The sequence below is a fragment of the Acomys minous genome (assembly GCF_964271855.1).
Source record: "Acomys minous genome assembly, chromosome: 6".
Lineage (NCBI taxonomy): Eukaryota > Metazoa > Chordata > Mammalia > Rodentia > Muridae > Acomys > Acomys minous.
In genome coordinates, this window is record NC_140487.1 from 105,824,446 (window position 1) to 105,840,390 (window position 15,945).

General features: G+C 53.2%; 2 protein-coding genes across 5 annotated transcripts in view; both read left to right on the forward strand.

Annotated features, from left to right (window-relative positions):
- SPOCD1 (SPOC domain containing 1) overlaps positions 1 to 8,749 on the forward strand; it is a 30,413-nt gene extending 21,664 nt beyond the window's left edge. For all 4 annotated transcript variants that reach the window (XM_084787160.1, XM_084787163.1, XM_084787161.1 and 1 more), the window contains exons 8-14: positions 2,130 to 2,255; positions 4,970 to 5,153; positions 5,279 to 5,429; positions 5,788 to 5,923; positions 6,521 to 6,610; positions 7,089 to 7,275; positions 7,972 to 8,749. In XM_084787160.1, coding sequence (XP_084643286.1) covers positions 2,130 to 2,255; positions 4,970 to 5,153; positions 5,279 to 5,429; positions 5,788 to 5,923; positions 6,521 to 6,610; positions 7,089 to 7,275; positions 7,972 to 8,630 — 1,533 coding nt within the window. In that variant the 3' untranslated portion in view covers positions 8,631 to 8,749. The remainder of the gene's footprint in view (positions 1 to 2,129; positions 2,256 to 4,969; positions 5,154 to 5,278; positions 5,430 to 5,787; positions 5,924 to 6,520; positions 6,611 to 7,088; positions 7,276 to 7,971) is intronic.
- A 3,176-nt stretch (positions 8,750 to 11,925) lies between these two features.
- The window catches only part of ADGRB2 (adhesion G protein-coupled receptor B2), a 64,761-nt gene continuing 60,741 nt past the window's right edge, over positions 11,926 to 15,945 (forward strand). Inside the window, exon 1 of the mRNA XM_084785875.1 lies at positions 11,926 to 11,943. The gene's annotated coding sequence lies outside the window, so the exon portion shown is untranslated. The remainder of the gene's footprint in view (positions 11,944 to 15,945) is intronic.

Consider the following 15,945-nt stretch of genomic DNA (forward strand, 5'->3'; position numbering starts at 1 on the left):
GTTTGGAAAAGGGGCCCCACAATCCCATCCTCCTCAGTCAAACCCTCCCACGCCCTGCCCGTGGGCCTCGCCCTGCATGGAACTCTGGGGAACAGGGAAGGCACAGCATTGAGCTGGCTTCTGGGAAGGCTGGCATAATGCTTGGTGGCCAGAGGCAGATGGGACTAGTCCAGGGCTGAGGTGCTGAGGTGGAGAGGAGGCTAAGGTGTTGCTCTGGGAGAGCTGATAACCCAAGTCCAACCAGGGCCTGCACTAATCAGCTAAGTTTCTGTTCCAGGCACTGTAGGTGTCATAGGACGGGAGCAGCTGTGTAGTTGAGGGGTCAGCACAGCCGCTGTGCAGCAGCCATTAAGAATTCCAAGGTTGAGATCTGACTTTCACAGGAACTCTGGTGCCCCATATTTGACCACGCCCCCTGGATGGGGAAGCCTGGTGGCACTCAGAGGAAGGATAGCAGGCTACCAAGATGAGACTTGATACCCTATGAGCATATACAGGGGGAGGAGGTCCCCCTCAGTCACAGTCATAGGGGAGGGGAATAAGGGGGAAATGGGAGGGAGGGAGGAATGGGAGGATACAAGGGATGGGATAACAATTTAGATATAATATGAATAAATTAATAAAATATATTTAAAAAAAAGAATTCCAGGGTTGGGCGGTGGTGGCGCACGCCTTTAATCCCAGCACTCGGGAGGCAGAGGCGGGCAGATCGCTGTAAGTTTGAGACCAGCCTGGTCTACAAAGCAAGTCCAGAACAGCCAAGGCAACACAGAGGAACCCTGTCTTAAAAAAAAAAAACCAAAAAACAAAAAACTCCCGTGGCTGGAGAGATGGCTCAGTGGTTAAGAGCACTGCCTGCTCTTCTAGAGGTCCTGAGTTCAATTCCCAGCAACCATGTGGTGGCTCACAACCATCTATAATGAGATCTGGCGCCCTCTTCTGGTGGGCAGACACACATGCAGGCAAACATTGTATACATAATGATTTTAAAAATCCAGGGTAGGGACTGGGAAGGGAGCTCAGCTCAGAGAACTTGCTGTACAAGCGTGAAACCCTGAGTTCACCTGGTCGTTTTGTTTTGTTTTGTTTTTTGATACAGGGTTTCTCTGTGTAGCCTTGGCTATCCTGGACTCTTTTTGTAGACCAGGCTGGCCTTGAACTCAAAGCGATCCACCTGCCTCTGCCTCCCAAGTGCTGGGATTAAAGGCATGCACTACCACCCAACGGCCTGGTCATTTGTAATCCCAGTGTTGGCTGGGGAGGTGGAGATATAGCCTAGTGAAAGATTTTGTCTCAAAAAGTAAGGTGGTCGGCTCCTGAGGAAGGACATCGAAGATTCTCCTCTGGCTTCTACATGCATTTATACACACGAGCACATGCACCCGCTACCATGCACACCCACATGTACACATGTGCACAGGCAAGCATGTCAGGGTAATGAACACAGGGCCGGAATCAAAGCCCAGTATTCATGTCCTCATCCTGGAGTGAGTCCATCTGCCTGGGGGGTGTGGGGGGGTGAGGGGGGGTGCAGGACCCCTCTCTTCCTGCACCATTGGAAAAGAAGAGACAGGCATCCAGGGCAGGTGACATTGGTCAGCAAAGGGAATGACAGCTAAGTGGCTACTCTGAACCTCGAGCCAACCAGAGCCCTCCACCTGTGTTTATTAACACCTTGCTCTTAATCGCCAGAGAATAGATACACTGAGGGTTAGGGCAACTAAAGCGGTGGCCAAAAGTCCAAACTAATCCTTAAAATCTTTATTAATGGCCCACCTGGGACTCAGCCTGCATCCTTGTTCCAGACACCACAGCCTCTCTGGGGAGGGGGTGGGATGGGGTAGCCAGAGGCCTAATTGACTTGGGTGAAGGCCAAGTTCAGGAATATTCCTTAGAGGAGGTGAGACGTGAGCAGAACCTGGAGGGGTTAGGGCTGACGGGGGGGGTGGGGGTGGGGGGGGTGGGGGGGGTGGGGGGGGTGGGGGGGGTGGGGGGGGTGGGGGGTGGCTTTCTGAGTGAGCAAAGACGGGCTAGAAAACGAGGCCCCCCTCCCCCAAGGGAGAAGCCTGAAGGAGGGAAGGGCGCTCGGTTGCCAGAGGCCCCCGGCTGAGCTTGGCTGGCCTCTGCAGGGCCTGGACATCATTGAGCAATACCAGAAGGAGCTGTACAGACTTCCCGCCTCCAAACTGACTCACAAGGGGGAGGTAGAGATCCCGCGGGACTCGGACCAGATGCTGACCCTGGAGGACCTGATGGTAAGGGGCAGGGCCTGACATAGGCACAGGTACTACTAACTGTGCCGCGCTCCCCACCCCCCTCCTACCTGTCCCCACCCCCCACCCCCCCACCCCCACCCCCACCCCCACCCCCGAGCAAGGCCATTTCATACTCCTTTGGCCCTATGGTCCAGGCTTAGCAGGGACGGCAATCGTTGCTGTTCGTGGTGGAGGCACTGAGAATGGGTGGGGGCAATAGGCCTGGCGCTGGTCTCCTTTTCTTTTAGCCTAGCTCCAGGACACTTAAAAGAACAAGAGGGACACTAAGGCCGGGCAGTGATGGCGCACACCTATAATCCCAGCACTCGGGAGGCAGAGGCAGGCAGATTGCTCTGAGTTCGAGGCCACCCTGGTTTACATAGTGAGTCCAGGACAGCCAAGGCTAAACAGAGAAACCCTGTCTCAGAAAAACAGAAAAAAAAAAAAAAAGAGGGGCACTAAGGCTTGTCACTGCAGCCATTGTGGCTTCAAGCAGTGGCTTTTCTAAAGGTTAGAAACAGACACCTGTTTTTATCAATGGGTTTTTTTTTTTTTTTGGGCTTGGCATAGCCACGGGTAAGGAACCACGCACAATCCGGCTAGAGGCCCGCCTGACCTTGCCCTTACACCTGGAGGAGGCCCAGTATCTAGGCCTTTTACTGATGGGTCAGCTCCATGCCCTGGCACATCCTGTATCCTCCTCCAGTGGAGCGCCTCCATCTTGCCCAGAGCCTGCTTAGTGTACAGTGTCTCACCTGCCCCAACATGGCTAACCGGTATCTCAGTGTCCCGTGGCCAGCAAGACCTTCCTCTTGCCCCACACTCATCACCCTCAGAAGGCCACTCTGGCTTGTTTGGGGTCTCTATGGGTCAGTTGTCGCCTGCTTCTGATCAGAAGATGGGCGGAGGGCAGGCGAGCCCCTTGGCTCACGTTTATCCTCTTAGTACAAACTTGTTGATTCTCTCCTGGGTGCCAGGCCCTGGGGGGCGGGGGGAATGACAGCGAGTGTGATAAGACAAACTTCCTGCCACCTCCCACCCGACTCCCCAGCATCCAAGCCAAGAAGCATCAACTGCCTGTGCAGAGAGGAGCCCTCAGGGGACACAGCTGCTCCCCAGCCCAAGCCAAGCGCTGGATGTGTCAGCATTGGAGAGGGAGGCATGTGTAGAGAAAGTGCCAGGGGAAGGGAAGGAAGGAGATGGCACAGGGGAAGGGAAGGTGACAGAGAAGAGCGACCTTCACTCCCTATTGAGTACCTGCCATATGCCCCCTTTACAAACAGCACCTCATTGGAACATGGCGACTGCTGACACCGCCTTGCCGAAACTCAGCCGTTGGACTCAGCTCACTGGGGTGGAGCGGGGATGTGAGCCTGGCAGTGTTTTGAGGATCTAGCTTTTCAAACCTTCCTGGCGCAAGGGTTTCTGTTCTGGTGGGGCGGGGGGGTGGGGGGGGGGAGGGGGGAGGTTATTAGAGTATTTATTCTCCTGGGTTCTGTCATCTGCTTCTGGGGACTTGACCTAAGGAAAGGATGCACAAGTTAGGGGAAAAAACTATGTACAGATATGCCTCCGGGGCTTCCTGCTAGTGGCAACTGGAGGTGACCCTAATGTCTAGCGGCAGAGGTGATAGTTAGCCACACAGTCTGCCACACAGTCTGCCGATGGGGGGGGGGCCTACAAGGTGGGGGGCAAATGTCTCTACTGCAATTAATGGGCAAAATGTGAATTCAAAGAATATTTGACCTCAGCTATCATAGGAGGATTCCCCCAGACCCTCTGCATAGGGAAAGTGTGAAAAACTACCCAGCGTCTCAACAGGTGTCTGAATGAATGGTGGGATTTAAAAAAATTTTTTACAATATTAATTAATTAATTAACTTTACATCCTGGTCTTAGCCCCATCCCCCCTCACATCCCAGTCCCACCCTCCCTCATTTCTCCCCTCCCCTTTCCCCCTCCCCTTCCCCTATTCCTCAGAAAAGGGGAGCGCCCCTTCCCATCCACGCCACATCAAGATTGTCCGCTTTGGGGCTGGAGAGATGGCTCAGAGGTTAAGAGCACTGGCTGCTCTTCCAAAGGTCCCGAGTTCAATTCCCAGCAACCACATGGTGGCTCACAACCATCTATAGTGAGATTGGATGTCCTCTTCTGCTTACAGGCACACAGGCAGGCAGAATACTGTATATAGAATAAATAAATCTTTAAAAAGGGAGAAAAAAAAAGATTGTCCCCTTCCCCTGTAGCCTGGCAAGGCAGTCCTGCCAGGAGGAAGTGATTGGAAAGCTGGCAAGAGAGTCCATTGTCAGAGACAGCCCCTCTCCCCTTACGAGGGGCCCCACATGAAGCCTGAGCTGCCCATCAGCTACATCTTTGTAGGGGGCCTAGGTCCAGTCCATCGTGGCCCTTGGTTGGTGCTTCAGTCTCAGCAAGCCCCTCTGGGCCCTGGGTAGGTGGTTCTTGTGAAGCCCCTGTCACCTCCAGGTCCTTTGCTCCTTCCCCCTACTTTCCCACACAGCTCCCTATGCATCACCCAGTGCTTGGCCGGGAGTCTCAGCTAACTTCCGGAAGTTTCTTTTATAAATTTCTAGGGCCTTGGAATATAAAAACATATTTAGGAAAGTAAACCACTTTCTCGAGGATCTACCTATTGAGCGCTACTGACCTTCCTGACCACCTTGCCATCTATCCCTCTCTGTCCCTGTGCTTTGCAGGAACCCATGGTACCCAGAGAGTGCAGCCCACAGGCCCTGCCAGGCCCTCTGGAGGACACCACAGATCAGCATCAGCACCACCTTTGGGATACTAACTGCCACATCTGCAACGGTGGGAGGGAAGCCAGGAAGGATGTCAGTGGTAGCCCGCCAGAGCCACATGCGGGCAGCAGCCGCAACGTGGGTGGGTAGCCCAGTGGGAAGGTGTCAGAATGGCAGTGGCTGGGCCGCAGGTCACCTTGGAATGGAGCTGTGGGCTGGCTTCTGTCTCCTCGTACACATGTCAGTCCTTGCCTCTGCTCTTTGCAGATCGGAAATCCTCAACTAAACTGCCAGGCTTCTCCAGAGTCCTGATGGACATGGAGGAAAATGTCATCCAGAAAGCCCCAGATCCAGCTCCTGTGCCCTCTTCAGAGATGCTCAAAGCTGGAGAGACACCCCCCAAAGAACCACAGGACAGGTATGGGACTGACAGCCAGGAGGCAAGCAACCCAGAAGCATGGGTTGGGGAGGCCACCAGCTGGAGCAACAATACACACACACACACACACACACACACACACACACACACACACACACACACACACTCTGCAGGAGCTTCCTTCCTGTATGACCTTAAGTCTTCCCATGTCTTCGAGCCGTCTGCTTGTGAGACGGAACTTGTGCGGCTTCCTGGTTCCCTCCTGCACAAAGCCGTGCGGTCAGTGCTCAGCTCTCTGCCATGAGGACACGGTACTGGCTCTGCAAAGGAAGGGGATGCTGGAGGAACATCCTAATGAATGACGCTTGCGTGGCCCTTGCCCCGCCCTTCTTTCTAGACTCCAGATGCCTGCTGGACCCAAAAATGGCCTGCCCAGCCCTCCCCTCTGGGAAGGCTCACTGGATATGTTCTCTATCAAGCATTTCCGGGCCAAGGCGCAGCTGATCTCAGGGCACAGCTGTCAGCTCATCCAGGTACTCCACTCCTGTTTACAAGGCCCCTTCCTCACATACTTCTCAGCCCGGTTGGTTATTCATCCACTGGGTTTACAGATGAGCCCTGTGCTAACTTAGCATGAGGACAGAGGGCACACCTTACTTAGCCTGATTCTGAGACACACTGAGGCTAATAGCTCTATTCTAAGGAATAAGGCAAAGGAGTTGCAGGGAGAACATCCTGGTGCCTCTCAGTTCACAGAAGGGGTTTGTTTGTTTGTTTGTTTTTCGAGAAAGGGTCTCTCTGTGTTAGCCTTGGCTGCCCTGAACTCGCTTTGTAGACCAGGCTGGCCTCGAACTCACAGCGATCCGCCCTCCTGAGTGCTGGGATTAAAGGCTTGCGCCACCAGGAGGGTTTTAAGAGTCACTGTTGAGTGACTGGTGAGCTAAACTTAATCAGGGAGTGAGTGAGAGCCCATGGAACTTTGGCGAGGACACACTGGAGGTCTCCAGGGGGCAGCTAGAGCTTTCTGGGGGAGCCCCTGGGGGCGGGATCTGGATACACTACCCTTCTTCTCCTCAGGCTTTGGCCTAAGAGGGTGGGATGCTGGGTGCTGACCAACCACCTGCCCGCAGGCTCTGCCGCAGGTCATTCGCTCAGCGGGCTGCCTCCCCCCAAACAATGTCTGGGATCTTCTCGACAGCATGTGCCCAGCCAAGGCAAGGGTAAGCTGCCTGCCCTTAGAGCATCCTCTCCTTTTGCCTCTCCTGCTCCCTCTCCTCTCAGCTTCTTCCCTCCCTTCCTAGCTCACCAGTGACCCTGGGCAAGACAACCCCCTCCCCTCCCCTCCCCCTCCACTTTCCATCCCCCCTCCCCCTCCCCAGCTTCCCTGTTTCTTCCTAGAGCAGTGGTTCTCAACCTGTGGGTCACAAGGTCTTTGAGGGTCAAACGGCCCTTTCACAAGGGTTGCACATCAAAAATTTACATCATGATTCATAACAGTAGCAGAATTACAGTAACATCAAAAATGCCTTTCTGGCCGGGGGGGGGGGGGGGGGGCGCCGCAGCATGAAGAGCTGCATCAGGAAGGCTGAGAACCATTGTTCTAGAAGGAAATAGGCTTGCAGAGGTCTGTTGAGTCTGAGTGCTCCTGCAGGCTTAGAGGATGGCTGCCGCTCCTTTACTGCTTCCTGTATCCTCCAGGACATCTGCGTGGTCAGACTCTGTCCCCATGGGTCTCGGGACATCCAGAACTACCGTCTGCTCTACTCCTACCTCAACAACAAGCAGTGCCACTGCCTGGCATCTGTGGAGCCCGTGACGATGATCTTGCTGCCCCTGCCTGCCTTCCAGCCTCTGCCAGCCAGACTGCGCCCCCTGGGGGGCCCAGGTGAGAGCCGGTCACACACCCATCTAGAACTACAGAGCAGCCACATTTGATCCAAGTAAAGTGTAGCCGGGCCGGAGGCAGATCCAGACAGCTTACTGAAAGACTTGTAGCAGCCAGCGGGAGGGATAGGTGTTATCTGCAGCTGACCTAGCTAGGCCTGGCTTCAGGACAGGCGTCAGTGTAGGCATGGCCCTAGGAAGTCACCTGTGGAAAAGGACTTCAGGGACTCAAGAACAGTATGTGCCTGCCTGCTCTGAAGGAAAAAAAAAAGCTTTAAGACCTTCCAGAGCTGCAGTTCCCAGTTCTGGAGGCAAATTGGCATGTCCTCTGTCGGGCCGTTCTGGGCAAAAGCCCAGCTTGTGTTGGGACATAGCTGCCAGCTTGTCTAGGTACACCTTTGTTCACAGGGTCCCACTAAATCATCTTGATTGATTGAATGATTCATTCATTCATTCATTCATACCTTGCCTTATGGTAGGCATGAGGACAGATGACACCAACCCCTGGGAGGGTAACCAGATGACCCTTGATCACCTTAGACCACGCATTCTGAGACAGGCTCACTTGCCTGCCTGCTTTTCCCCACCTCACTGCCAGGAAGTGGTCCTGATCAAACCCACAGATCCATAGTAGCTTTTGAGGAATCCATGCAGACTTCCTCCAGGTCTTGGGACCCCGTCCTCCTCCTCTTTGCAGGTCTTGAAGCTACTCACACGAGCCTGCTACTAGCTGTGCTGTTCCCTAAGGATGGGCTTCCAGACGCAGCTGTGCCCAGCCCCATGCGGAAAAAGGTTCCAAAGACTGTCTCCTTCAGCAAAAAAGTGGAGATGAGACGCTACCAGCCAGAGGACAGCTCAGAGGCCACCCTGAGAGGATCATCTCCCCATGAGGAGGCCTCAAATCAGAGCTTGGCCAAGGACAGCCTGGCTCCAAGGACTGTTTGTACTCCCCGGGGCCTCCCCAGAGGCAGGGGGAGGCAGGAACGTGGGAGAGGACAGAGGTCCTCGGAAGAAGGCTGGTGCCACCCCCAACATCTCAATTCAGCAGGACCAATTTTTCCTCGCCTTGGCCGTGGGCAGCTCCTCCATAGGCCTTCCTGTTTCCACCGAGACCTACTCCAACACCTCAGGGTCTTAGTGACCATGACTCAACAGTTCCAGGCCTCACTGTGGCCCCCAGGCCAGGAGCCCCTTCTCCCATCCTCTGCAGTATCTGCAGTTGCAGATCCCCCTGGACCAATCCCAGACCCTTCTTTGGGCCCTGTGGATGGAGGTGGCTCTGCGTGTCCCCTGCCAGAGACGCCTAACCCTTCAGACTCACCGGAACAGGAGTGTGGATTCCCTTACCAGTGCTGAACCAGAGGAAAAGCGGATCAGCTCTCCCACACCTGCCCAGTTTGTATCTGTTCTGCAGTGTTTGATGTTGATTTTTTTTTTTTTTTAGTTCAATAAAAACTTGGCAAAGTAAGAGTTGCATCTTATGGCTGTGTAGGAGTCTCTAGTCTCATTCAGGTGTGGCTTGAGGTCTCTTTAAAATTTTGTGCACAGATCCATGCCCTCCCCAGTTGCTGATCAGAGGTGGGGGCCGTCCTGAGTCATGACTTTGTCCCTGGACAGGGCTCTTGCTATGTGGTGTCTGGAGGCATTTAAAAACTACTCTGAAGGGGCTGGAGAGATGTCTCAGTGGTTAAGAGCACTGACTGCTCTTCCAGAGGTCCTGAGTTCAAGTCCCAGTAACCACATGGTGGCTCACAACCATCTATAATGTGATCTGATGCCCTCCAGGGGTACAAGCAGGCAGAGCAATGTATACATAATAAATCAACAAATCGTTAAAAAACAAAACAAAACTACTCTGAGATGAGTGTGGAGGTCCCAGCACTCAGGGGGCAGAGGCAGATGTGTTGAATTTTTGTTCTACACAGGGAGTTCCAGGCCAGCCGGTGTCACACTGTGAAACTCTGTGGTGGCCATTCTTTTTTTTTTTTTAATTTATTATGTATACAGTGCTCTGCCTGCATATACACCCACAGGCCAGAAGAGGGCATCAGATTACATTATAGATGGTTGTGAGCCACCATGTGGTTGCTGGGAATTGAACTCAGGACCTCTGGAGGAGCAGACAGTGAGTGCTCTTAACCGCTAAGCCATCTCTCCAAACCAGTGGTGGCCCTTCTTGGAAGTCAGCTTGACTACATCTGAAACTGACTAAAATCTAAATGGCTAGGCATACCTTTGAGGCATTTATTTCTTTAACCATCTGACATGGGGTGACCCCTCCCCTAATGTGGATCTCTGAGGTGAGCCGATACACCTTTAACTCAGATCTTTGGAGATGGGAAGATCCGCCTATGATCTGGGCCATGCTTTCTGCTGGCAGCTCTCTCTTCGCCTGTGTGCTCTGGCTAATGGCAATTTAAAGGCTGCTTCTTGGGGATTCTGGTGTATACTGAAGACCAGCTGAGACTTGCAGCGTTGTGGACTGAGCAGCTACTGGATTCTTGGACTTTACATTGGTAGACAGCCATTGTGAGACTAAGCTGGACCACAGCCTGTAATCCACTCAGGCTAATAAAGCTGTGTGTGTGTGTGTGTGTGTGTGTGTGCGCGCGCGCGTGCGTGCGTGCATGAGCATGCTGTAAGTTCTATCCCTAGCTAATATATTGTCTTGAAAAAAAATGAGTCAAGGGGAAGACTCCTTGGTGGGAGAGAAGACAGACTGCAAGGCCGCAAGCAGGTAGAGCTATTAGAAAGGCTCATTATTCATTTAGTTACCGTATGTGCGCACCTGTGGGTCTTGGAGGTCAGAACAGATGCCCGCGCGCCTGTGGGTCTTGGAGGTTAGAATAGAGCTTTGGCATCTTCCTCTTTCACCATTCACGTTATGGCTCATGGAACCAGAAACTCGCCGTTTTGGCTAGGCTGTCAGACTAGCCGGCCATCTTCGCAAATTAGGAATTTGCTATCTCCCCCTTCCTCTAATGCTGGCGTTAACAGGCTCTTAGCCATTGGGCCTTCTCTCCAGCTGCAGGAGAGATTTTAAAAGTTCCAAAGCCAGTAATTTTTCTTTTGGATAGGTTGGGGTGATGTCACAAAACACAGTGTTCGCTAGGAGTCTGTGTCCAGTGTGTTTCTGTGAGGACCTCTGAGTACACACGTGTTGTGTGTGATTGCATCTCTCTCTCTCCCTACCTCCCCCGGCCTCTCTGTGTCTGTTTCTGTCTCTGTCTCTGTCTCTGTCCTGCAGACAGGTCTAGGCCTGAAAAGACATTCAGGTCTGCCGAGGTTGGTATGAAGGCTGCCTTGCCTTGGATCTGGAGGGAGCTTCTCACAGCAGCTTTGAGTCTGGAGACTGACTAGCTGCCCCAGACTGATTAGCCAGGATCCCGCCCTTCACTGCAGCATCCAAAACATGCCTCATTTTGGAGCCTGCTGGACTGGAAAGGGAGAGGAGCCCCTCTTTCTTACCCCAAGAGCTCTGCGGCTGCCCTACCCCCAGCAGACAGCAGAGGGGGCCCTTTGCATTGGGATGGAGGTCGGGGTTGGCAGGACCCAGGCTGAGCTGGGGGCGGGTGAGAGAAAGTAGGAGGGGTTGGAAGCGGGGGTGGTGGGCGAGGGTGGGTTGTAAGTGGGAGCAACGAGGGTGTGCCGGACCGGTGAACCAGGGAAAGGAACCGGGCTCTTGAGGGAACTCCCCTGGCACAGAGGGCACGGGAATGCCGCAGACTCAGCGATAAATGCAAATGATGCAAATTACTATGCAAACCCGCAGCTTCTCTCAGAGCCCGCAACTTGGGTGGCTTTCCTAACGTAGCCGTGGTTGGGGGAGACCGCAGCTCCTGTTTCTCCTTGGCCTCGGCTTTCTCCAGGGGAGACAGCAGAGGCATCGAAGAAGAGCTAGCTAGCCTCTGCCCTCCGCCGGTGCCTGCCCTTAGAGCTCCAGTTTGCCCTTCCATAGGTGGGCTGCAAACGCGGCCATCTGACAACTCGCTCGGGGGAGCGGGATATAGGTGGACCCCGAAAATCTGCATATGACATCCCTTCCCCCACTCTCCCCCGCAGCTCCCCCCCTCCCCCCGCAAACCTTCTGCTCCTAGTTCCCAAGCCCTTTGCTTATCTCTTGATAGGGACCAGGAACGCAGCTTGGCACGACGTTGCTAGGGGGTGTGATCGGCGGTTGCTAGGTTCTAGGAATGTTGCTATGCAACGCCGGGCGGGGCCCTAGTTGCTAGGCCGAGGAGGAGTCGCCCGCTGCCCAAAGGGTTTTAGCTAACTATGCCCGCCCCCACCAGGACCCGCGTGGACACCCCCAGGCTGGCCGCAGTCTCCGGGGTTCCTTCCGGTTCACACCCTCTGTCACTCCGTGATCCTCTGGGCTCCAGAGCGAGGAACCCTGGGTCTTTGTACACGTGTCTGTACGCCTGCTGGTGCGGGGGGGTGCGGGGGGAGGAGAGAGTAGGGGGAGAATATCTCTTTTGAATTTCCATAGCAACTGCTCCGGTGTCACCCTATTGCTCCCAAAGGTTTAAGCAGTTGCGTGTGTAAATTTACATATATCTGCATGTAATTAACATAGAGGCGGAGCCGGAACTTGTTTGGGCAACTATCCCTGGACAGTTCCCCTTGCTTTGCTTTCATCCCGTCCGATGGCCACCTGGACTGCGCATGCGTGAGTGTTTTGCGTCTCGGTGTTCTTGGATTTGAGGTGGGTGGGAGACCTTTGACGGTGACCATCAGCTCTGGTCCACTCACGCCTATAAAGAAACATCCTAACCGAAGTCTCAGTTTCCTAAGCAACACTGAGACTTGTTGGACCCCAGTTCCGCCTTTCCTGGCTGTGTCGTCTTGGGTTGGTACCTTACTCTGTGACTCAGTTTCCTTCTCTGTAAATAGGCATACTAATCTCTAACTCACTAGGTTATGCGAGGGTTCGTGGGCTGCCACTTTGGCACACACTCTGATGTTCTGGTGCACAGTAGGCAGTGTGTGGTTGTTCCTGCCTTTCTCCTTAGAGCCCAATTCCACTCAGAGCCCAGATAGAGCAAACGAACTTCCTTTGCAGCTCCAGACATGACAGGAGAAACTTCCAGATTGTCAGGGCAGACTGGATTCCTGGCATGGGGTGAGAGCTATTGGCCAGGCCAGGAGACCCTGTCCTCCATTGTCACCCTCAAGGAGTCCACTGTGTTGGGAACCCTTGTGTTGCTATCCAGCTCTGGGGCTTAGGGTGGCTGCAGCAGCTAGGGGGCTGGAGTGAGATGCTGGTGATGGCATAGGGGTCAGGGGAAAGGAAAGCAGAAACTTTGTTTTGAGAGTTGCATATCTGAGCTTTCACCAGCGAAGACTGAAGAACTCAGGGGCAACTTCTTTGTCCTTTTTGGACCTCAGTTTTCCTACCGAGGATACTTGGGTGTCTCTGCAACAACGAGAGAGAGGAGAGAGAGAGAGAGAGAGAGAGAGAGAGAGAGAGAGAGAGAGAGAGAGAGAAGCGGGAGGGGAGAGAGTGAGTGTTGGTGCTGCAGTTGTACAGGGAGTGAGCTCCCCGTCTCGGGACTCTGTAAGCAGACATGTGTCTTTCCTGAGCCTGACTTGTGCCCTTCATGTTTTGGTAGAGGCTTCTCTTGCTTTTCTATTCTTTCTCCTAGTGTCCTTCTAGCCCCGACTGCTTGAGTTAAGAGGAGGCAGAAAGAGGCACTGAAGGGCAAAACCCAGTTCCATTCTGTGCTGGGGATAACTCTCCTTAGACTTAATTAAAACAAATGGGATGGCTTCCTGTCTTGGGTAGAACATGGCTGTTGGTGACGAAGAAGGGCATAGGAACTTGGTTCGGTTCGGTCACTTGGCTTCTGGGAGGAGGTAGGACTATATTCGGACCATACTTTGTAGCCGTCATTCTGACTGCCCTGTGCAGGACCGCTCTCTGCTGGCAGTAGGCCAGCCTCTGCCCTGTAGCCACCTGTGCTCCACAGGTGAGAGTTCCAGGGACAGGTCGAGAGCCTGGCAGTGCCCGGCTGGCCTGCCTGTGTCCCACTCTAGGGGCCAATTAAGTCTCTATCCCTAGCCGCGCCGATTAACGGTTAATAAGGCAGCAAACACCTGCAGCTATGGAGGCGAATTAAGAGCAACAGTCGGCATAATACACAACCCGATAAGTGAGCAATTAACAACCGGAGAAAGATTAATAGAAGCAATTACGTCCTACTTGGAGCTCTGTAAATACGATTGTCAACCGCTGGGGAATTCAGTCCAGCCTCACCTGGCCCCACCCCGGCCATAGTCACTGCTGGCAGTGGAGACACGGGAGCTAGTCTGTAGAGACTAGACCACACAGCCATTGACCCCTGGGGCCCAGATATGTACACATGGACACATACATCCGGGCATACAGAGAAACGGCCCACAGGACATGGTAACACAGACACACCCCAACCGTAAAACTCACATTCACATAGGTAGACGCAGACACATAGAGGTCCTTCCAGAAATACACATAGGAGAAGTGGAGCAAGGTTAGGAAAAAAGGGCAAAACGTGTATGAGAACATAGGCAAGAACGATGCATGCTTATGGTTCTAAGCATTAATGCCTGTGTGTGAACATGCTATCAGTTTGTAGACACATTCTAACATGTAAGCGTGCATGCACCTGTATGTTTACATTCGTATTAAGCTATACTCGTGTTTCATGATGTAAACATGATTGTGTATCCATCAGGTGCTTGGGTCTGGGGGATCTGTGACTCTGTGTGTGTGTGTGTGTGTGTGTGTGTGTGTGTGTGAGAGAGAGAGAGAGAGAGAGAGAGAGAGAGAGAGAGAGAGAGAGAGAGAGAGAGAGACTCATACCCAGTTCTACATAATACACCACTGTACCTAAGAGTGGATTTACCGGGAGGCAGAGGCAGGCGGATCGCTGTGAGTTCGAGGCCAGCCTGGTCTACAAAGTGAGTCCAGGACGGCCAAGGCTACATAGAGAAACCCTGTCTCAAAAAAAAAAAAGTGGATTTACATGTGACCAGAGTGAGTAAGGGGAAGATGCCTTGAGGAACCTAGGAACTCTGGTGACCCACAAACCCCTGAAGCTGGAGTGGGGCTCCAGGAAGTGGGGCTTGAGGAGAGCTAGGGATTCCTTATCTTCCAGGTGCTCTAAAGAGATGGACCGGATCTGAAAGAGGTCCCCACGAAACACCCTCAGACCGGGAAGCTGAGGCAGAAGGATGGGTGTCTTGCTTAGGGTTGCTATTGCTGTAATGGAACATCATGGCCTAAAACAAGTTGGGGAAGAAAGAGTTTATTTGGGTTATACTTCCACGCGAACTTAAACAGGGCAGGAACCAGGAGGCAGGAGCTGATGCAGAGGCCACAGAGGGGTGCTGTTCACTGGCTTGCTTGCTCTCCACGGCTTGCTCAGCCTGCTTTCTTATAGAACCCAGGACCACCAGCCCAGGGATGGCTCCACCCACAATGGGCTGGGCCCTCCCACATTGATCACTAATGGAGAAAATGACCGACGGCCAGATCTTATGGAGGCATTTTTCTCAATTGAAATTCCCTTCTTTCAGATAACTCAAGCTTGTGGCAAGTTCGAGGCCAGCCTAGTCTACAGAGTGAATGAATTCTAGGCCAAAATTATGCCAACAAAACTGATGTCCGAGGCTGGGAAGACAATTCAATTAGTCAAATACTTGCTATGGAAGCAATGAGGACCTGAGTTCCACCCTCAGAACCCACAAGAAACATCGGCCATGACATGTCCTTGCAATTCCAAAGCTGGAGAGGCGGAGACAGGGACCTCTGGCCTCACTGGCCAGCTAGCCTCGCATAATCTGCAAGTCCCATGTTCCAGTGAGAGACACTGCCTTGTTTCAAAAGCAAAACAAAGCAAAAACAAAACAAATTAAAAAACAAAAACCAAAATGAACAGTTTCTGAGAAACAATGCTTAAGCTTGCTCTCTAGCCCTGATATGCATACACACACATACACACCACACACCCAACACACACCCAACACACACACATACCACATACCTAACACCCATACATAACACAGCTAACACAAACACTCAACACACACACAAACTAATACCTGACCCCCCCCCCCAAAAAAAACCTCTCCTCACACCAAGTCTCCAATCTGGGACACACACCATTATACACAAAACCCTCCAGTAAAAGGACATAGGGTGACATGTAAACGTAGAAAGTCATGAATGCTCCTCACAGGTGCACCAGGACCTAACAGCCAGGCCTAGGCTCTCTCCCACACCATTGTCTGAGGTGAGCCTAGGGCTAGGCCCAGGAGCACAGAAGATGTCCTTTGACAGGTTCCCCCCACCCCCACCTTCAACCTCAGACTGGCCAGATGGTGGAAGCTGGCAGATCCCAAGAGGGCTCTCCATCACTTCTAGGCTGCCTGCTGACAGGCAGGTGCACCGAGGCCTGGCCGTGCTGCAGAGGTGGGGTGTAAATAAAGAGTAACAAGGCTCACCAGCATCTCCTCAGCCTCCCCCACCCTACACCAGGATGGACAGCAAGTTGGCTCAGAGCCACCCCCTACACTCAGTCCTTTACAGGATCTATAGGGCACAGGCTTAGATGGGCACTCTTAACTCCCACGAGGAAGAGCCGCCTCCCAAAGCCAGGACTGGCTTGCAGAGACCACAGCCAGCCCGCTG